At 43.6% G+C, this 22,804-nt stretch overlaps 2 protein-coding genes across 2 annotated transcripts in view; one reads left to right on the top strand and one right to left on the bottom strand.

The window, feature by feature from the left end:
• LOC132837378 (histone H4) overlaps positions 1 to 19,129 on the top strand; it is a 565,847-nt gene extending 546,718 nt beyond the window's left edge. The window contains exon 5 of the mRNA XM_060857045.1: positions 18,814 to 19,129. Within this exon, the coding sequence (XP_060713028.1) occupies positions 18,814 to 19,129 (316 nt within the window). The remainder of the gene's footprint in view (positions 1 to 18,813) is intronic.
• Positions 19,130 to 21,692: 2,563 nt separating this feature from the next.
• On the bottom strand, positions 21,693 to 22,082 carry LOC132837386 (late histone H2A.L3-like). Its single transcript, XM_060857054.1, has one exon. The coding sequence runs from the start codon at positions 22,080 to 22,082 to the stop codon at positions 21,693 to 21,695; it is 390 nt and encodes a 129-aa protein (XP_060713037.1).
• Between the last annotated feature and the right edge of the window lie 722 nt (positions 22,083 to 22,804).

The following is a 22,804-nucleotide window of genomic DNA, read 5'->3' as shown; positions in this document are numbered from 1 at the left end:
CTTACTTGAGGAGGGATGTAGTTGAGTTGGGGGGACTTCAGAGGAGATTCACTGAATTGATTGCCAAGATGAAAGGTTTGTCTTATGAGAACAGACTGGTACAATTTTGATCTCTTTAGTTGAGGACAGAGGCAGGTCAGAAGATGTTTACTCAATCATTTCCAGAGATGAAGGGTTTGTCTTAGATGAGAGATTGAAAAGTTTCTCTGGATTTTGGAAGAGAGGAGATTTAACTGAGGGTTATAAGCTGCTAAAGGGAATATTGACAAAGGAGATGGAGAGAGGATGTTTGCTCATGTGTGAGAATCTAGAATGAGAGGTTATCCCTTCAGGATAAGGAGCTGGGCAGATTGGAAACAGAGATGAGGAGGAATGAATTCTCTCAAATGAGATGGGGATTGTACATCAATGGGAACACCCCCCACTCCATTCCCCACCACCCAAGACACTGCATCAATTGGAGGAGGAGACAGACAGATTGTTAATCAGTGATTAACAAAGGGAGTGTTGACAGTAAAGTGGAGTTGAGGCTGAGATGGGATCAGCTGCAATCGTATGGAATTGCGGAGCAGGTTCCTGACGGGCCAAATGGACTCAACCTGATCCTAGCCTTCATGTTCTTGTTAGTTAGTAGCAAGGAAATGAATAAAATCTACTCGGAGGGAGAAAATGAAGTTTTAGTAAGTGAACAGTCAAATAAAGACAACAGTGATTCAACACAAGTTTGGTGAAAAACGATGGTTGATAGAAATAGAAAGACAATACAAAGTAGGGGGGTAAAATTCTAAAGGGGGTGCAGGAACAGAGGGAGCTGGGGTTATATGTTCACAGATCTGAGAAGGTGGCATAACGGGGGAGAGCAGTTAATAAAACACAAAGCATTCTCTGCTTTATTAATAGGGGTTTAAGAGTCAAAGAACAGGAGGTGATGTTAAACGTGTACAAGACAGTGGTGGACCTCCGGGAAAGAAAGTTGTTTCTCACTCATTTTTCTGTTAGTAACTGGCTGGTCAGAATTTCAAGATTGTCAGTGAGAGAATGAGATAAGGAGAAATTTATTTGGGTTGTTGGGTTTGGAATGTGCTGCTTGGGAGAGTGGTGGCAGATGATTCCACAGGAAGTTCAAAAAGAGAACTGGATTTAAGTTTGAAAGGGATGATGGTAGTGGGCTACGGAGATAGGGCTGGAGAGTGGGTCTAGCTGGATTGCCCTTTCAGGAGCTGATACACAAATGGCCTCCTTCTGTGCAGTAACATTTTGTGATTCTGTGAACGTAGAAATTCTGAGCCACATTCTGGACAATTCCAAGAGGTAATTCCCTGGGACCATGGCTGAGTGACCTTGTTGCCAGGGGTTTTCATACATGAACAGCAGCAAATTATTGTTGTGAGCGGGATTGGAACTTGGTTGGGTACTGGTCTGGAAAGATTTCATTCCAAGGGAGGTGATGGGAAATCGAGTCAATTCGATTGAACGGTGAGTATGACTCTGTGAGCTGTTGTTCTTACACCGTCACGTATTGGTCAGCGTTCATGCTGGTATTTGTCTGATTGGGAAGATCCGCAAAAACAAATCTCTTCCTGGAAGCATTGGAGGGAAGTTTGGGTTGTTTCCTTTATAATAGAGAAGGTTGATGGGGGAAGGGGACATGATAGAGGTGTGAAAGATCGGTAGTGTGTAGGGCAAAGAACCCTAGGGTTTCAGGTACACAATTCTTTGTACTTTGTGTCACAGGTAAACAGGGTGTTTGAGAAGGTGTTTAGAACACTTGCCTCCATTGTTCAGACAATTGAGTATCGCAGTTCGGACACCCTGTTGTGGTTGTACAGGACACTGGTGAAGCCTGTTCTGGTGTATTGTGTCCAGTTCTGGTTACCCTGTTGGAGGAAGGACATTATTAAGTTGGAGAGGATTCAGAAAAGATATACCATAATGTTGTTGGGAATGGAGTGTCTGCGTTACAAGGTACTGGGACCATTTTCACTGGAGGGTGGAAGTTTAAGGGATATAGAAGTTTATGAAATCATGATAGTCATAGATGAGGTGAATAGCAGGTGTCTTTTCCCGAGGGTGGGGGAACTTCAAGACCAGGGGACGTATTTTTCAGGTGAGAAGAGAAACATTTTTGAGAATGACATGACGGGTAACATTTTTTGACGGAGACTGGTTCATGTGTGGATTGAACTTTCAGAGGAAGTGGCAGGTATGAGGACAGTTACAGAGTTTAAAAGACATTTAAGAAAGTCCAAGATAGGAAGGGTTTGGAGAGATATGGGCCAAGTGCAAACAAGTGGGACTAGTTTAGTTTGAGATTATGGACGGCATGGAGTAGTTGGACTGAAGGGTCAGTTTCCTTGCTGTGTGATTCTGACTCTGTTATGAGGGACATGGACAGGGGGACAGGAAGCAGCTGTTTCCCTTAGTCGAAAGATCAGTAACAAGGGGACATCGTTTTAAAATGAAGGGCAAGAGGCTTAAGGAGGGATTTGAAGATTGTTTCCCCCATAAGATGGTGGGGATCTGGAATGTGTGAAAATAAACCATTTGGACTTGCAGTTTCTATTTGAAATCACTAATTGCTCTGGTGTGTGGGAATGCCACTTTGTAACTGCAGGGGTTCCAAGATTTATTAATGTGGAATATTCGTATAAAGGAGTAGGAGGAGGCCATTCAGCCCCTTGACCCGTTTCCACCATTTAATGAGAAGGAGTTTCTTCAGCCAGACAGTGGAGAATCTGTGGAAAACATTGCTGCAGACGGTTGTCATTGTGTCTTTAAGACAGAGGTTCTTGATCAGTGCAGAGAAGGCAAGAGAATGACGTTAAGAAACACATCAGCCATGATGGAATGATGGAGCAGACTTGATGGGCCGAATGGTTGCTATATCATACGGTCTTTGTAAATGTTTTCTGTGCCCTTTTGAGCTTAAGAACATCCTTTCAACAGTATGTTGACCAGAACTGTACACAGTGTTCTAAAAGTGGCCTCACCAACATCCTGTATAGCTGTAACATGATGCCCCAACTCCTGTCAACTAATGAAGGCAAGCATTCCAAATGCTGCCTTCACCATTGTGTCTAGCTGCAAGGCCACATTCAAGGAACTATCCACATGCACCCCCTAGGTCTGTTTGTTTAGAAAGACTTCCTAGACTTGTACAATGAACAGTGTAGGTCCTGCCCTGGTTTGCCTTATCAAAATGCAATACTCACTTTTATCTAAATTAAACTTCTTCTGCTACTCAACTGCTGGCCCAGTTGATCAAATTTCCATTGTACTCTTCGATCACCTTCTCTGTCCACAATGCCACCAATTTTGGTCTTGCTCCTATCTACTACGTTTCAGTGTTGACTTGTGTTCAGGCTGACCAAGTGGAACAACAACCACCCTGCATCACATACGCCACCCTGAGGCACATGGATACAGGAGAGGATGAGGAACCAGGTCAAGATGAAGAGGGAAAAGTTGATGCCAGCCTTCCATGGACAATGTGAGACAGCACAGAAGAAAGCCTGAGAAGCTTCACAAATCGATCAATAGCAATCCTACCTTCCAGCAAATAAGGAGGACAAGGGAGTGAAGGCAGAGCAATGACACGTTTCTATGATTCAGCTAGGCTTTGTCTTAGTTTACACAGCAAGATGTCAGTTCCAAAGATGGAATTGTCTTGAGAAACCATCTGCATAATTGTCTCTCCCACAACCCTCAGTGTGTCAGTTGATCCCGCTGTAGCACAAACTAACTGTTGATGGCAGAGATTTCAGATTTTGTATTTTCTTTTTTTTCTTGGCACAGAGCCAGTTCCAAGAGCCCCTGACATCCCTGTTCATTTTATTTTTCTTTTTATGCTGTGTGATCAAACAGACACTCCTATTTATTTTAATTTTTTTCTTTCCTTTTTAACCCCCACATTACCGCCTAACTGCGGTAGTGCTTATTTCCCCTGCACCCATGGTGTGTGTGTGTGTGTGCAGGTGTGAGACACAGATTTCACATTTTATGCTGTACTTTCCATCTTTTGTTTAAATTGTGGTCAGCTGGAAATAATTCAAGGCAGGATTGTTTTCCAGCCCTATCTTCATTGCCCTCTAATTACATCACTTCCAGTACATATCCAGCTCTCTTTTCATACCTCATATGGAATCTACCTCTACCATGATCCCAGGCTGCCCAATCCAAATCCTAACAACTCTGTGTAAAGACGTTTCTCCTCATCTCACACCTGGCTCTCTTACTGACAATCTTGAAATTGTGACCCTGAGTTCCTGACATACCAACTAGTGTTAACAAAATATTCTTCTTTCCCATGGCAAAATTCTGCATAATTTTGAACACCTCCATAAGGTTCCCCTCTTAATCTTCTCTGCTCAAAGGAAAAGGAGCCGGATATCACTAATCTTTCCTTGGATGTAAAATTATTCATTCCTGCTATCATTCTGGTAAATCTTCAATGAATGCTCTCCAGAGTTTGAAGTTCCTATCTTAAATAAAATGCCCAGAACTGAACAAAACTGATCTGACCAATGATTTGTAGAAGTGCAGCATCATTTCCTCAGTTTTATACTCAATGCCTCTATAACCACTAGGATCCTATAAGCCTTCTTCACAGCGGTTTCAGCTTGCCTGTCCAACTTAAGAGAATGATCACCCCGAGGTCCCTCTGCTCCAGTGCTCCCTTCAAAGACATACCATTGACCCTGCATTGTTGCTCTGTGTTTCTGTTAGCAAAATGCATTACCTCACATTTCTCTGCATTGGAATTAATTGCCGAATATCTGCCCATTTGGCCAACTTGATAATCTCCCTGTGAAGTCACTCAGCATCATCCTCCCAATCACTCATCTCCCTGAGTTAGTATCAACTGCAAATTCAGAAATTATATCCTCAATACCCAACTCCTAATCATTTATCTAACCAATGTAGTTATCAATGTCAGTTGTTTCTATATGCATGTAACTATCGATCTCTCCCTGTCCATTTCCCCGATGTGAATGTGAGTGTATTTACCAGTCTGTTCCTGCTGTGTGAATTGAGACTGTCAATATTAATCTGTACTTCTCCTATCAGTATGTGAATGCAGTTACCAATCTATGCCCCTCAGTCTCTGCCTTGTCAATATGTGAACTTAAATATCGATTTCTACCTGACAGATCCAGTTTGATGAATGTGAACAGTGCAGGTACTAATATGTACCTGTGAGACTCTGGTCTGTGAATTCTGTTTCTGTCAGTTTTATCTTCGTGAATGAGAGTGTAGTTGTTAATCTGTCCCTGACAGTTACTGCAATGCGAGTGTGAGACTTCAGTTGAGAGAAACTGACCGATGGAGACTATTAGTCACAGATTTACATCACAGTAACTGTGTCATCATCATTTGTTTGTCTATTTCTGCAACATGAATGAGTGTGTAGTTATCAGCCTGCACTTGTCAGGTTCCACTCTTGTGTATCAAAGTGGAAGCTAGTAATATTCTCTGTGTCTATGTGATACATTCTGTGATATTTGTTATGAGGGTGTTGAGACTGGATCTTCATCTTTTCCGCATTTTCTGATTTTTTTAGTTGACTGTCAGTCTGTCGGGGTGGATGGGGGAGAGAGGAGAAAGGGCGATGGCAGAAGGGAAACTGCTTTATTCTGAGAACCATTCTGAATTATGGTCACGTATTTCCTGTTTGGGTAGAGAGTCTGGGATCTGTGGTATCACTGAGACATTTAGTTTTAATTTGTACCCAGACATTGTTGGTGTTTATTTTGTGAAAGAGAGTTTTATTCTACATGCCAGTCCATTTCTGCCTGATATTTTTCATATCAATATGCAACACAACAGCATGTCGTCTCCTTTCTCATCAAAATCAGAGTCACTGATATGGTACAGCTCAGAAGCAGACCATTCAGCCTATTGTGTCTGTACTGGGACATACTGTTATGCATCAGTTCTGCAGTAATTGTTGGGAATGTGAACTTCATCCACTCATTGTCAGTGTGTCTATGGAAAGGATAATTTGACATCAGTTCTGCTGTCATCTGATTTTTAATAACTACAGTGCAAGTTTGATATGTTTCCCACAATCTCATTCACAGATCATTGGTCACATCGCATTTGTGGTCAGTTCTGGGCACTTTTTTTAAGGCAGGATTCTCCAGCTCTGGAGAGGGTTCATTGGAGAATTACTTGATCTCGTTCATTTATGTTCAGTTGTGGGTTTGTGTCTGTGTAGCATAAACTCTGTAAATAAACTCTTTTCAATGATGCTTAATTGTATTGCATTTCAGTCTCAGATTATTGTTACATTGTGTGTGCATGTCTGTATAGTAGATTTTATCAAGCGCTGCTGGGCACTGCATATCCTCAGCTGTGATAAGTGATGTTGAGAGTCAATTCATATCTGGAAATAATTCAGGCCTAATTTTATTCTTTTCCTTTCAGCACTCAGTGACTGAGTGAGAGTGAGTTTGCTCTTGTGCTGCCACTCTGTAACTCAGTTCACGTCTCCTGTAGTGGATGGGAAACAGCCAAAGTTCTTTAACTGTTAGTGCTGGTAGGAATCACGTGCAAGTGAAAACGTAACACACTCCAACAGAAAAGATTCTGTGCTGTTCTTCAGAGTCAAGGTAGGATACACAGTGAACCTTTTTTATTTTGTATAATGCAGAATCTAACAGCAGTATTGATTATAAAATGTTAGTCTTCAGAATGCCATTAATTTTGTTTCAGTGCATATTGAAGTACTTTTCTGAACACTGCTGAACTAACAGTCAGTGTAAACTGAATCCATAAGTGAAAGGGTGATAAACCATTCAACTGCATTGGAGCTGACTGACCATAATGCTCCGTGTACAGAAAAGACAATTGGCTAATTAACTGTTTTTCTGATGTAGACAGAACATTACCCTGCTGTGTAGTGTGATGATGTACCACTAACAGTACTCTTGTCTTACTCTATAGTAGGAAGGAGGAAAGGAAAAGGATTTTTTTTTGTCACTTTTTTAATGTAAACTGTCAAATTCAACTTATGGAATAATCAACACTATTCAACTCTGCTTGAAATTAAAATGAGCAGTTTTACACACCGACCAATTTTGGCTTTTTTCCTCCTTTCTCCACTGCTTTGAAGGGTGGTTTTTAGATTCCATTGATGAATTGTGAAATTGCAGCCAGATTTCACGCTTTTATGTGATACATTCTCGGGAGGGATAGAACGAATGCAGAGCTCTTTGTAGATAATTGCAACTAATTTTGAAAGTAGTACACAATTATCTTTTAAAAAGTTTCTGGTTGGACTGAAACAGACAAAACAAAGTCTTCTACTGTAATGTGAAGGAATGGTGAATGATGTTGTGACAAAGATGGGGATGGCAGCTCCTCTGCGACTGTGATACATTTATGCAAATTGATGCTGGCTGATCAGGATGAAAATTGTTAGCTGGTTGTTTCTGATCAGTGCAGACTCACAAGTTTTGAAGGGCCTGATTCTGTGCTGTTGGACTTTCTCTCTCTGACAAAGGATCTGTGGGTAGAAATCATTTGAATGCAACATTTTCTGTTACTTGCAATGTCAATGGAACTGCAAGGCAGTTAGACATTGGAAAGTATGTCAGGATGGTGTATGTTTTTGAAACTCATTGTAAGTCAGAGAGATAGTGTTTGTGTGTGTGTGTTGGGGGGATGGAGGGGTAACAACTGGTTACATACTTACACACTAATCATTCTATGTCAGGCTTTGCAGAGAATGTGCATTTGGCATTCATATTATTTGAATTTGGTGTCTATATACATGACAAAAGATTAATTCTGTTCCTTACAATTCCTGAAAGCTGAAATGTTTCCTTCAATATAAATTTGTATTCAATATCTATTTTACATATGGTTGCTCAAAGTAATCACATCAGCTATTTGTTTGCTTAAATTGTAATACTAAAATCATCATTACTAAATGCAGACGACATAAAGGTTGATGGACTTGTGGGTAGTGTGGCAGCTTGTCAAAGGATACAGGAGGATATGGCCTGAAAAACGGCAGATTGATCGCTGAGTTGCAAGGTTCATTTCCTGACATTTTGTTATCCTAATAGGTAACATCTTCATTGGGCCTCAGGCAAAGCAATGCTGAAAGTTCCTGCTTTCTATTTATATGTTTGGGTTTCTTTGGGTTGGTAATGCCATTTCCTGTGGTGAAGCCATTTCCTGTGGTGAAGTCACTTCCTGTTCTTTTCTCAGGGAGTGGCAGGAAAAAGGAAGAAAACACACAATACACAAGAAAGGAAAGCACTGGAAAGACTAAAAAAAAGATAAAAACATTGTTATCCTACCTGCAGATAAAGGACGCTTGACAGTCATTCTAAATCAAAGAGACTACATTGAAAAAACATGTGCACTACTTACAGATACCAATGCTTACTAACAAATGGTGATAGACCCAACCCCACAACTGGAGAACTGAATCACAGCCCCACTCAAAAAACTCCAGAAATCTGGAGAAATAAATAAGAGAGACTTAAAAAAATGAAACCAGATGGATTCAACAAACCACGATTCTACAGATTACCCAAAATTCACAAACCAGGAGCTCCCCCTCAGACCCATGGTCTTACTACCTGGAACACCAACTTACAGATTGGCCAAGGAGCTACACCAAAGTCTAAAACACTTAGTAGAAGACTCTCACCACTCCACCCAAGAATTCCTGAAGACCATTAAAGACACTAAGATACAAGAGGATGAAATATTGGTCTCCTTTGATGTGACAGCCCTGTTTACTTCAATCAACATTAACCTGGCCAGGGAAACACTGACTACACTATTAGAAGATGCAAAGACACATACATCAAACACCACTAACTTCATCAACAAGGAGAATATCATCAAGCTAATGGACCTATGCCTTACCACCCACTTCACCTTCAACAACAACAACCCTACAGACAAACCAATGGAACACCCATGGGATCTCCAATATCAGGGATCTGATCAGAGGCAGTAATGCAGTGACTTGAGCAAACAGCTCTGCCAACCATCCAATCAAACTTTGGGTCTGCTACGTGGATGAGACCTTTGTCATCACTAAACGAAACATGTTAGAGGAAACCTTCAAGACCATCAATAATACCCTTACCGGCATAAAATTCCTTAAAGAGGAAGAAAACAACAACAAACTGTCATTCCTAGGAGTCACAGTAGAGCAAACAGCCAATGGGGAGCTTCAAACTAGCATCTACAGAAAAACATGTACAGACCAAATATTGAACTACAGAAGAAATCATCCCAACACCCACAAATGAAACTGCATCAGAACATTATTTCGATGAGCCAACACACACTGCAGCACAGAGGAACTATGCAGAGCGGAGGAAAATCACTGATACAGTGTGTTCAAAACGAATGGGAACCCACTGAACACAGTCTGCCAATTTCTCAGCAACTCACCCAAACAAACAGACAAAACACGTCCAGAAACCCCACCCACTGTCTCCTACATCGAAGGTGTCACAGTAATTACTACCAGACTAGGCAGACTCTTTAGCTGCTGTTTTAGTGTGTGTTGCCAATGAACTTGAAAGACCTTATACAGACAACAAGCAAAACTAATACTGTTGGAATATCGCTGCAATTCTGGTCTCCTTCCTATCGGAAAGATGTTGTGAAACTTGAAAGGGTTCAGAAAAGATTTACAAAGATGTTGCCAGGGTTGGAGGATTTGACGTATGGGGAGAGGCTTAACAGGCCGGAGCTGTTTTCCCTGGAGCGTCAGAGGCTGAGGGGTGACCTTATAGAAGTTTACAAAATTATGAGGAGCATGGATAGGGTAAATAGGCAAAGTCTTTTCCCTGGGGTCAGGGAGTCCAGACCTAGAGGTTCAGGGTGAGAGGGGAAAGATATGAGAGACTTAAGGGGCAACGTTTTCACGCAGAGGGTGGTAGGAGTATGAAATGAGCTGGCAGAGAAAGTGGTGAAGGCTGGTACAATTGCAACATTTAAGACGGGTGTATGACTAGGAAGGGTTTGGAGGGATATGGGCTGGGTGCTGGCAAATGGGACACATTGGATTGGAATATCTGGTCGGCATGGATGGGTTGCACTGAAGAGTCTGTTTCCATGTTGTACACCTCTATGACTCTATAATGTCATTTACAAAATACCATGCAAGGACTAACAATCACTACATTGGACAAGCAGGCAGGAATCTAGCCACCAGGATACATGAACACAACTAGCCACAAAAAGACAAGACCCTCTCTCGTTAGTATCCTCACATTCAGAGGAGGAAGGACACCACTTCGGCTGAAACAACACAGCCATCCTAGGACAAGCCAAACAAAGACATGCACAAGAATTCCTAGAAGCATGGCATTCTAACCGGAAATCTATCAACAAACCGAGTTAGACCCTATCTACCACCCCCTGATAAAAGGAACAGGAAGTGACTTCACCACAGGAAATGACATCACCAACCCAAAGACTCCCAAACATATAAATAGAAAGCAGGAATTTTCAGCATTGCTTTGCCTGAGGCCCACTGAAGATGTTACCCAGTGGGGAATGAAATGTCTGGAAATGAATCTTGCAGCTCAGTGAGCAAACCTACAATCAAAACCTCAACGTGAGCTACAAATCTTCTCAAAACTCGCTCATGGCAGATGAGTTTAATCTGGCAAAGTGTAAGATGCTGGACTTTGGGAGATCAAATGTTAAGGAAACGTATACAGTAAATGGCTGGACTACAGATGAACAGAAGGATCTTGGGGATCAAGTCTATAGGTTCCTGAAAGTGGCTATGCAAATAGATAGGGTAGCATCTGGAGGAAGGTGTCTAGCATGCTTGCCTTATTTGTTAGGGAATTGAGTACAAGAGTCAGGATGTCATATTGCAGCTTTATAAGACTTTGGTTAGGTCATACTTAGAGCATTGTGACAAAAGATTAATTCTGTCCTTCTCAGTTACTCATAGTGAAATGTCTCCTTCAATATCTGTACTCATGATCTACTTCGTATATGGTTGTTCAAACTAACAGCATTGTGTATTTGTTCACCTCTATTATAAAGTGAAAAGTATCCTTACTAAAGTTGAGGACCCATGAGGACAGCCTTGAATTGGGACCTTGGATTCCTAACACACACACACACACTCATGCAGACCTTCTCTCACCCACACAGTTCCCCACATACATACATGCATACAACTCCTACACTCAGACCCATGCACACACCCACTCTCAGACGGACACCATCACACTCATACCCACACTTTATCAAGCGTGCACACACACAAACACACACACATGTTCGCAGGTGCAGTCATGCACACACACATGTCTATGGGGTGAATTTGCAGGTACATTCTATTTTACTCAAAAAGAGCACAACCTGCAGGCAGTTAATTGATGTAGTACTTTATAAATTTCTATTTTGATGATAGAGCCAGTCTGACTCAAGATTGGGATACAGACAGACTCTAATCTCACACCTTTAATACATTGTCTGAGCTGAGATGTCACCCTTTATTAAATAAAACCTGAAGTCATCTTGAGAATGTGACTTAAAGAAGTTCTGGGATATATATGTATTAATGAAGAGAAACTTGCAGCCCATTTTAAAAGATGAAAAACTTAATCCAGATTTATTCAATATATAATTTAGTTGCATGACATTGTAACCTTTAGCTATAAATTCTGTGTCTCATGATCCTGTTTCACAGCTACCTGATGAAAGAGCAGTGCTCTGAAAGCTAGTATTTCAGATGAGGATTCTTTTCAAGTTGATTGGAACTGGGTAGCATGCATTGAGAATATAGATTAAAAATATAAACTTCTACTTCCTTGGTGGTGTTTGACTTTTGGTATGAACATATCTGTCTGGAAATAGAGCTCAATGTGAGTCTGACTCAATCCACTATGTGACTGTGGAAAGGATGTTTCTTCACTCTGATCACAGTAACATACCTGCTGTTTGTTCGAAGTAGCTGGTCACACTTGGCTCTGCACTGAGGGAATATTACATTGTCCTGGTCCTTTGAGTACTTGCCTGGAGGAAGACAGAGGAGAAGACAGAGCTCCATGAATGGGGCCACCTGATGCAAGTGAGTATGTGGATATGTGAGTTTAGTTATTGATCTATACCTGTCTGTTCCTGCTAGGTAGCGAATTCCAGATACCCACCACTCTCTGCATGAACAACATTTTTCCTCATTTATCATCCAATCCTACAGCCACTTAGCTTGAATCTGTGACCCCTGGTTTTTGAACTCTCTACCAAAGAAAATAGGTTCTTCCTGTCTATTCTAATATCTCCCTCTCACTAATTAGTTAAAAATCACAACACCAGGATATAGTTCAACAGGTTTATTTGGAAGTGCACACTTTCAGAGTACTCCTCCTTCATCAGCTCGCTCACTATTTAGTACTGTAAACCCCCCCACCCCGTCCCCGTGGGGGATACATTCCAGGACCTATGGAGGAAACCCAAATCTGTAGATAGGTATGAACCCATTAATTTAAATGGAAATATACGTTCCCGGCAGCCTCCTGGTCTCTTGATCTGAAACATTCCCTTTTATATGTTCGGACGACAGTAAACCACAGGTCAGTGAAACTGGGATAGCCGGACCTGGGGATACGGGGGTCACCCTGTATTCCTTAATCATGGCACCTCTGTTCCAAGGAACACAACCCCAACCTCTCCCGATAGCCACAATTCACCAGCCCTGGCAACATTCTAGTAAATCTCCTCTGCATTCTCTCCAGAGCAATGATGTCCTTCCTGTGATGTGGTGACCCGACTGCACACAATACTCCTGTTGTAGCCACCTGTGCCTCATACATTTTCATGGTTATTTCCCTACATTTGTGTTCTATCCCTCTGCCAATCAAGAAGAACATTCCATGTGCCTTCCATACAACTCCATCCACTTTAGGAACCTGTGCACTTGCACACCAAATTCTCTCACTTAACCTGTCCCCTCAGTATATTCCCATTTATTGTCTGACTTCCCAACTTGCTTTCCCTGATACTTATCAGAGCTGAACTCCATCTGCCACTTTCCTGCCCACTCCACCAAACCATCTATATAGTTTTGGAGCTTACAGCTATCCTCTATATGCCATTTTTTGTGTTGTCTGCAAATTTCACAAATCTGCCCACCATATACAACTCCAAATCATTAATGTATAAAACAAATGGCAGCGGTTCCAACACTGAGCCATGCAGACTACTGCTTGTAACAGCTTTCCATTCACAATGGCCACCATTGCCCATTATCCTTTCTTTCCTGTGACTGAGCCAACTCTGGATCCAATTTAACACATTACCCTGTATCCCATGGTCTTTTACTTCTTGAACCAGTCTGCTGTGATGATGTTGCTCCTTTAACAAGCTTATAAAAATCACCGGCTCCAAAAAGACTGAGTCGACGGGTTTTAGGGCTATTTTGATTTTAGCTGACAGGTCAAGCCTCAGGCAAAAAGTTTCCACATTTTTAAATAAGTGCCTCAGTTTTCCTAGCTCAGCTTTTCTCTGGTTTGATTCGGTTTTTGGCTGTCTGGCTATTGACTGAAAGCAGTCAGGCAGTTGAAAAAGCTGCTGAACCCAAAGAAGCCAGTCCATACTGTCTGTCTGTCTGCCTGTCTGCCTGTCTGTCTGACATCTCTCTTGTAAGACCCTGTGTTGGATTTGACCTTTTGTGCCAAGGGGTGCTTATGGGGATTGTTTTAAATTTTGGAAACACCATCATTAATTAAGTTGGTGTAATCAGTTGGGTTTTTGGATTTGTTAAGTAATTCAATATTCTGTTCTCTTTTGTGTATCATTTGGTAATTTTTGAAATCAATACTGCTTTGTTTAAAACTACGTTGCATCCCTCCTAGAATATCTTCATTACACCTGCTTAAAACAACTAGCAAAGTTGGGGTCTGGGTTACTTTCTTGGAGGGAGGTCTGGCCTTTTCCATAACAGATTGGGGGCTGTTTGCTGAGTTTTATTCTGTAGTTCTGATTTGGGATTCAGGTTGTTGGACTTGAAGATAGTGACTGGTAAGTCTTAGTGTCTTGTTCTGAGCGTTAAATTTAATTGCTTTTAACAGTGTTTGGAAAAAGTGAGGGCTGTGGATGCTGGAGATCGGTGACAAGAGTGTGGTGCTGAAAAAGCACAGCAGGTCAGGCAGCATCTGAGGAGTAGGAGAATCAATGTTTTGGGCATCAGCCCTTCATCAGGAAATAGTGCTAGGGATAGAAATGGCTCTGAGTCATCAAGAGTTTTCTAGGGGGTGGGAGAAGTGACTTCAGATTTTTGCAAAAAAAGTGATTAAGGCCAAGTTGCTGGAATTAGCCGACAAGCTGGGGCCCAATCGGCCTCCATCCACAAGGAAAAGGGTAATAATGACAGTAATAGCTCAACAGGTAATGGCTGGAAATGCCATCAGAATCTTTAGAATGGCTAACATTCAATTGAAAATGAAGCAACTTGAGTTAGAAGCAAAAATCAAGGAAAGGGCAACAGAAACGAAACAGTTTGAATTCCGATTAAAAGCAAAAGAGAGGGAGAAGAGAGAAAAGGAGAGAGAGAAAAGGAAGAAAGAGGGAGTTTAAACATCAGAAATTGGCACTTAGACAGGAGTTCAAAGGTTTGCTTCCTGAATTAATGAGAACTCATGTGGAAGAGCAGAGTGTTGAAACAGCAAGACTGGCATCAGAAATGGCTGATGATTGAGTTGATCGATAAATCAAAATTAGGCTGCCAAAATCAATTTCACTCTGAGGGATAATAATTGTGGATAAGAGAAATTCTCACGTGGAAAGTAAAATGTAGATCTCTGTGAAGATCATAAGGAAAGAGAAGTGAAAAAGCTCTGATGTTTTCAATAAAAGAGGCCAAGTGAAATCAGTGTTGGTGGGTTAGGAAATGCACTGAGAAGCCAGATGTAGGAAAACAGGATAAACCAGTGAATTTTGTTGGAGTGGTAACAGAGAGCACTGTGGAGACTAGAAAGTTGTACCAAGATGTACAAGCTGGTCAGAGGTTGCTTATAGAGGAAGTGCCAGATCTTCTTAAACCATACACTGTGAAACTAAAGTTTACTCACATAGGCCAGAAGCAGCAGGTAAAGAGGTAACAATACTAAGAGATTGAGAGGACCTTTCAATCTGTGATGCTAAAAGATGTGGATATATGTACCTCTGAAGGACTATTGCCAGAAAAGGTATGAGTAACAGGAATTCACATCGAGACAAGAAATACACAGTTGTAAGATGTGAGGTTAGAGTGCCTAGTGAAGAGGGGAAAAGTCATAGTCGGAGTACTAGACAAAAGCTTAGCTCCAGGAATACAATTTGTTGTTGGTAGTGATGTTGCTGATTCACCGGTAGGAGTGCTGCCGACTGTGGCTGAAAAGCCAATGGAAATTCAGGCAACTGACCAATGCAGGATGTTTCCTGACTGTGTGGTTACGAGGTCACAATGTCACCAGTTGAAACAGAAAAGATCAAAGAATACAGATAAGGAAGTTGAAGGGAAATTAGCAGATTAGGAAATTAGTTTGATCAGATGGCTGAGACAAACCAGGAACAGAGACGACAAAGCAGACATCTTTAGCTCAGGTAAATTAACTGAGTTACTGCAAAAAGACCAAAATTTAAAGCAATTGTATCAAAAGGCATACACAAAATGAATCCAAATGTATCCCTGAATGTTATTGTCTTAAAAATGATATCTTAATGAGGAAATGGAGAACATCACATTCAGGCAGATGAGAAATGGGCAGAAGTTTATCAAGTTGTGTTGCCAGTGGGTTATAGAAAGGACATATTGCAAGTAGCAGATGAGCTACCTGCATAGATTGTGTGTTTGAAATTCACATTATTTAATTGTCACCTCTATATGTGACAACTATTCAGTCAAGGATTAATTCTGTCCTTCTCAGTCACACACATACTCAGTGGAAATATGATTCGTCCCAGCTGGAGAATTTGAGCTATTGGCAGAGGCTGAATAGGCTGGAAATGTTTTCACTGGAGAGTGACCTAAAATCATAAGGCGCATGGAGAAGTGGTGGAGCTTGGTAAAATTACAACATTTAAAAGGCATCTGAGTGGGTGTAATAAGAAAGTCTTGAAACTTGTCCTTAAATACTTAGATTAAATGTAATGTTGAATTATAGAACACAAGAAAATAAACAGGATAGGCAGGGAAGCATCAGGCCGCAAAAGGGGGAACCTTGGATGTACAGAAGTTTAAAAAAAACTATTCTCACCAAGTGAGAACAGGACGCTGTAAAGCAATTAAGAACATTTGCCTTAACATCAATGAATCTGTGGAAAAAGGACACAGAGTGATAACATTCACGGATGTTAGTTTATGAAATTAATGACAATGTTTGATCGTGATCTCGGAAACTCGGTGTCGTCTCAGAAGCATGCCAAAAGCCTTGTAATAAACAGTCAGGTCCTGTCAATTATAATGGATTCTTACTGTGTGCGTGAGAGTGAGTGAGATGAAGCCATCACTGATTATGAAATGCAAACTCTAAAATGTAACCTTTCAGCCTCAGGTACAGAATGATTTTGTGTTTAAGATAAAAAGCAGGAGTCTGCTCCTAGCTTAAAAATTATTCTAGACTGATCATTGAAGAGATTCTGACACAATCTGTGAGGAAGCCATTTTATGGTCAAAGCTTGCCCTCCTTACTAAGATGCCATTTTGTAAAACAATGATATCTGACATGCAAGTTGTGCAAGGTTACCTTATGCCCTCTCCCACTTAGTTTAGACTGATACCTCTTTATGACAGGGACTTACCTCACCACCAGGTACTGACTCGGCTGGATCTGTTTTCCCACCTGATGGATGGCTAAGGGCCTACAGGAGTGATCAGTTAAGCACACAGACCTGTTAATTAACTTCTCTTCCTTACAAATTATTGCCTTTCCACTGTCTGTCTAATTAAGAACATGCAGCGTTTATTGTAAAATTTTGTGAAAAGGAAGCCTATTTGAGACAGAGTGGAGTAGTCTGCGAGGGCTCTTAAAGGAAGAGCTAGTATCCTACTTTTCTAAGGTTTTTGTTGTCAATGTCACGTTGTAACAGTGATGCTATTGGTAAATAAAGAGCAAGGCTAAAATTGAGCTAAACTGTTTGTAAGAGGTTTATATTCCAGACTACCAAACAGTATGATCTCCAGGACGAGGCTTATAGGTCTGAGTCCACACGTGATGCCCTGGGCCATCTCAAGTCTGTACTTTAACAATATGAATAGGAACGGTTTAGAGGGAGATGGGGTAAGTGCTAGCAAATTGGACCAGATTAGGTTAGGATATCTGGACAAGTTGGCCCGAAGGGTCTGTTTGCATGCTCTCTGTCTCTGACTCAACGACTCTTCAGTAACTCTTGCCCTGTTGGTGAGCAGTTTCCCTCCATCTCTGTACTTAAGCCCCACTTCACAGATAGTCGTTGAAACGATGCAACAATGTTGCCTATTTGTCTATCTTCATTGTAACTTTGAAAATGCTCTTAGTAACTGCAGATTTTAATGCTATTCCTGAACGTCTATTTTAGATGAGAACTCAGTATATCTACCTCCAACACTGGTGTGTAAATGTCAATGGGCTACATACCTTCCGTTTGTTGGAGACAGCTGGTTACTCTGTGATTTGAACTGAGGAAGTTTTACAGCATCTTAGTCCCTCAGGTGTTTTTCTGGAGGAAGACACAGGGACACCACCTACAAATCAACAAGAGACTAGTCTGGCAATATTGAACTGATCATTGTCACATTTATTACATATTAATTAGGATGTGTGTGTGTTTTTTAAAGCCAACAATTTTACCAGAACCACGGATCTGATTCCATTGTTGCCCTAAGTTGCTCTCTGTCTGGGGTTTGTGTTTGTTTTTCGTGTGATTCGATACCAGTTGATTTGGAGATGCTGGTGCATAACGTTACACATCAAGTGCTTCCAAAAAAACTGTTGGACTATAACCTGGTGTTGTGATTTTTAACTTGATATTAGTTGAGTGAGATCCAGAAACTGAGCAACAACTGCCCAGTACCATGAATGGGAATACTCAACCACCAGCACGCTTACACAGTTCAATATCCAACTCCCCAACTACCTGCTCGAAAGAGGAAAAACGGCGCTATTTGTAATGTTTTTACTAAGACTCCAATGTATGTCTTTTTACAAGAGTATCACATTCCTACAGTTGGTCCACCTAAATTCAAGGAAGAGTGGAAAACAGATTGAAATTAAGATAGGGTTCAGAGGATTGTAAACCGCACGAATCTCCCACAGCAGGACCACACACAGCCTGAGAAAGGCCTCTCTCTTGCCCCCAGCCCGCTCACTCCAAGTTCCGGGACCAGTTCCTGCTCCGCTCGGCCTCTTACAAACAGCACCCGGTTCTCCCTCAACTCACCCCGAATCAATCCCGGTCTCTGAGCCCCCTCTGTGTCCCAGGCTCCCATCCCGATGTGCTACTGGAAGGAGCCTGCTGTTCCCTCGCTTCCCTGGGCGCTGATCTCTCCATTGCGGTCTGTTTCAAACAAACCTCTTGCACTCACTGAGTAAATGCTCCTCAATGGCAGCGCTGGGGGAGGGTCTCACGCATGCGCTCCTCTGGTCAGGAACAGTCAGCTTTGGGGAGAAAAGGCTCAGTCCCCGATACAGTTGGGGCTGGAGTGAGCTGGATGATCTGTCTGTCACTCAGTTTCCTCTCCGGACCCGCCTCTCACTCTCTGTCAGCTCTTTCTCAGTCAGGTCGGGCCTGGCTGTATAAAATAAGAAGGGGAGGCAGCTCGGCTCTCATTCGGCAGCGATTGGAGTAAAGAAGTGTGATGTCTGGAAGAGGTAAAGGAGGCAAAGGCCTGGGAAAAGGCGGAGCGAAGCGGCATCGCAAAGTGCTCCGTGATAACATCCAGGGCATCACGAAACCAGCCATCCGGCGCCTGGCTCGCCGTGGCGGGGTCAAGCGCATCTCGGGCTTGATCTACGAGGAGACCCGCGGGGTGCTGAAGGTTTTCCTGGAGAATGTGATCAGGGATGCGGTCACCTACACTGAGCACGCCAAACGCAAGACGGTCACCGCCATGGATGTGGTGTACGCTCTGAAACGCCAGGGCCGCACTCTCTATGGATTCGGCGGCTGAGGGTAAAGCGACCCTTTTCCAGCGAACCCGAAGGCTCTTTTCAGAGCCACCCAAATCCTCCGACAGAGAGCGGAGACCTGAGGTCGTTCGAGGCAGCGCATACTGAGGGGAATCTTACTGTGGCCGGTTATTTCACGTTTATCGCGTCTTTTAAAATTATTTCAGTTTCGGCAGAGAGCATTCGTAGTGCACTGTTAACTTTGTTCCTGTTTACAGTGGCGAATGATTTTAAAATTGTAAGTATACCCGCAGTGTAGATAAAAGGTTATTCGGCCAGTCGAAAGTCCTTTTGTGCAAGCTGATTATTCCTTGTAAAGAATTGCATCTTTGTAATTGTAAAGTGTGGGGGGTTGAAATGATCCGAGCAGAGAATGGATTGGATTGAAGAGGTGTATGCTGCAGAGACAGTGGGAGAATTCAGCTCTTATTGATCCATTAAAGGAAACGTGAAGCCAAACCCGATCGGGAACATCCGTGACACTATTCTAGACTCATTGATCAAACATAAAGGTATCTCAGGAAGTGACCGTGCAATGAAGAATAAAGTAGTTCCAGGCACTCTTATAGCTGCAAATGTGTTGCTGGTCAAAGCACAGCAGGTTAGGCAGCATCTCAGGAATAGAGAATTCGACGTTTCGAGCATAAGCCCTTCATCAGGAATAAGAGAGAGAGAGCCAAGCAGGCTGAGATAAAAGGTAGGGAGGAGGGACTAGGGGGAGGGGCGATGGAGGTGGGATAGGTGGAAGGAGGTCAAGGTGAGGGTGATAGGCCGGAGTGGGGTGGGGGCGGAGAGGTCAGGAAGAGGATTGCAGGTTAGGAGGGCGGTGCTGAGTTGAGGGAACCGACTGAGACAAGGAGGGGGGAGGGGAAATGAGGAAGCTGGAGAAATCTGAATTCATACCTTGTGGTTGGAGGGTTCCCAGGCGGAAGATGAGGCGCTCCTCCTCCAGCCGTCGTGTAGTTGTGTTCTGCCGGTGGAGGAGTCCAAGGACCTGCATGTCCTCGGTGGAGTGGGAGGGGGAGTTAAAGTGTTGAGCCACGGGGTGATTGGGTTGGTTGGTTCGGGCGGCCCAGAGGTGTTCTCTGAAGCGTTCCGCAAGTAAGCGGCCTGTCTCACCAATATAGAGGAGGCCACATCGGGTGCAGCGGATGCAATAGATGATGTGTGTGGAGGTACAGGTGAACTTGTGGCGGATATGGAAGGATCCCTTGGGGCCTTGGAGGGAAGTGAGTGTGGAGGTGTGGGCGCAAGTTTTACATTTCCTGCGGTTGCAGGGGAAGGTGCCGGGGGTGGAGGTTGGGTTGGTGGGGGGTGTGGATCTGACAAGGGAGTCACAAAGGGAGTGGTCCTTGCGGAACGCTGATAGGGGAGGGGAGGGAAATATATCCTTGGTGGTGGGGTCCGTTTGGAGGTGGCGGAAATGGCGGCGGATAATACGTTGTATGCGCAGGTTGGTGGGGTGGTAGGTGAGAACCAGTGGGGTTCTGTCTTGGTGGCGGTTGGAGGAGCGGGGCTCAAGGGCGGAGGAGCGGGAAGTGGAGGAGATGCGGTGGAGGGCATCGTCGATCACGTCTGGAGGGAATCTGCGGTCCTTGAAGAAGGAGGCCATCTGGGCTGTGCGGTGTTGGAATTGGTCCTCCTGGGAGCAGATGCGGCGGAGACGAAGGAATTGGGAATATGGGATGGCGTTTTTACAGGGTTCAGGGTGGGAGGAGGTGTAGTCCAGGTAGCTGTGGGAGTCAGTCGGTTTATAATAGATGTCTGTGTTGAGTCGGTCGCCCGAGCTAGAAATGGAAAGGTCTAGGAAGGGGAGGGAGGAGTCTGAGACAGTCCAGGTGAATTTCAGGTCGGGATGGAAGGTGTTAGTAAAGTTGATGAACTGTTCAACCTCCTCGTGGGAGCACGAGGCAGCGCCGATACAGTCATCGATGTAGCGGAGGAAAAGGTGGGGGGTGGTGCCAGTGTAGTTGCGGAAGATGGATTGTTCCACATATCCTACGAAGAGGCAGGCATAGCTGGGGCCCATGCGGGTGCCCATGGCAACTCCTTTAGTTTGGAGGAAGTGGGAGGATTGAAAAGAGAAGTTATTCAGGGTGAGGACCAGTTCAGTCAGTCGAAGGAGGGTGTCAGTGGAAGGGTACTGGTTGGTGCGGCGGGAAAGGAAGAAGCGGAGGGCTTTGAGTCCTTCGTGATGGGGGATGGAGGTATACAGGGACTGGATGTCCATAGTGAAAATAAGGCGTTGGGGACCGGGGAAGCGAAAATCCTGGAGGAGGTGGAGGGCGTGGGTGGTGTCCCGAACGTAGGTGGGGAGTTCTTGGACTAAAGGGGACAGGACCGTGTCGAGGTATTCTTATAGTCGTGTTCTATGATATAATCTTCCTCTGCTGCCACTGACAGTAACAATATCCAATTAAAGGAAGATATAAATGTAGCAATGTTAGGTATAACGGCTAGATATAAAGGAAAGTAATTCAACACGACAGAGTTCAGCTCCTTTCACAGATGCTGTGAACGGCTCTTAAAAGAGCCTTTGGGTTGTCAGATTCAAGAATGGTCACTTCACTTTTTAGCAGATCCAGCAGCGGAAGTTTTCTTGGGCAGCAGCACGGCCTGGATATTAGGCAGCACCCCGCCCTGAGCGATAGTCACCCCTCCCAGCAGCTTGTTGAGCTCCTCGTCGTTGCGCACGGCCAGCTGCAGGTGCCTGGGGATGATGCGGGTCTTCTTGTTGTCCCGGGCCGCGTTGCCGGCCAGCTCCAGGATTTCAGCCGTCAGATACTCCAGCACCGCAGCCAGATAGACCGGCGCTCCGGCACCCACACGCTCAGCATAGTTGCCCTTTCTCAGGAGCCTGTGAACACGGCCCACCGGGAACTGCAGGCCAGCCCGGGACGACCGAGACTTCGCCTTAGCGCGACCTTTCCCACTGCCCTTTCCTCTTCCAGACATGGTCACAATCTCACAGCCACTTTCACAGAAAATGCTATACTCCGCCCACATTGCGGCCTCTTATACCTTCGGGAGGAATGGTGGGGCGGCTGTTTCTGAATGGTCCCATTGTTCAGCCCCGCCTAACGTTGTTTCAATTCCCATTCAGATATCTGCTTCATTCCCCAATCCGGAGAGGGCCCGGGGAGGAGGGCGGAAAGTACCGGCGCCAAATCATAAACCGCTTTTTTACAATTTGAAAAGCCCGCCAAATTCTAAACAAAACAGAATATTTTACCTGAAAAATGAAGTACAAAAATCTGAGGAAGTTGAGAAAAATATTAATACACATGCTATTTACTTTCAGTTTACAAATGTGTACTTCACACGGTCTTACTCTCCCTCATTTGCCGATCAGTAACTGTCCATTTCTGATCTTGAGAGTGGGTTATTTTCCAAACCTTAAGAAGCAGCTGAAACTAAACAGGTCAAACACCGCAGTCTGCAACCTGTCTTTCCTTTTCACATTTCAATCCCACCCAGATATGCTGATAACGCAGCACACAGCATTCTTCCGGCTCAGCATCGAGGGCGAACATGTTTTTTTTTCAGGCGATATTTTAAAGCTGTCCTCCCTTATCGCTCTCGATCAGATTCAGCAAAAGCTCCACGTTTCTGTCCAGTAGCTGTGTTGGTGTTCTTTTGGTTCGCTTTGGAAGTTCTCACCGACAGCATGAAGTGCT

This window comes from Hemiscyllium ocellatum, chromosome 49, assembly GCF_020745735.1.
Source record: "Hemiscyllium ocellatum isolate sHemOce1 chromosome 49, sHemOce1.pat.X.cur, whole genome shotgun sequence".
Lineage (NCBI taxonomy): Eukaryota > Metazoa > Chordata > Chondrichthyes > Orectolobiformes > Hemiscylliidae > Hemiscyllium > Hemiscyllium ocellatum.
The sequence above is the reverse complement of the archived record's forward strand: the minus strand, read 5'-3'. Positions and strand labels throughout refer to the sequence as shown.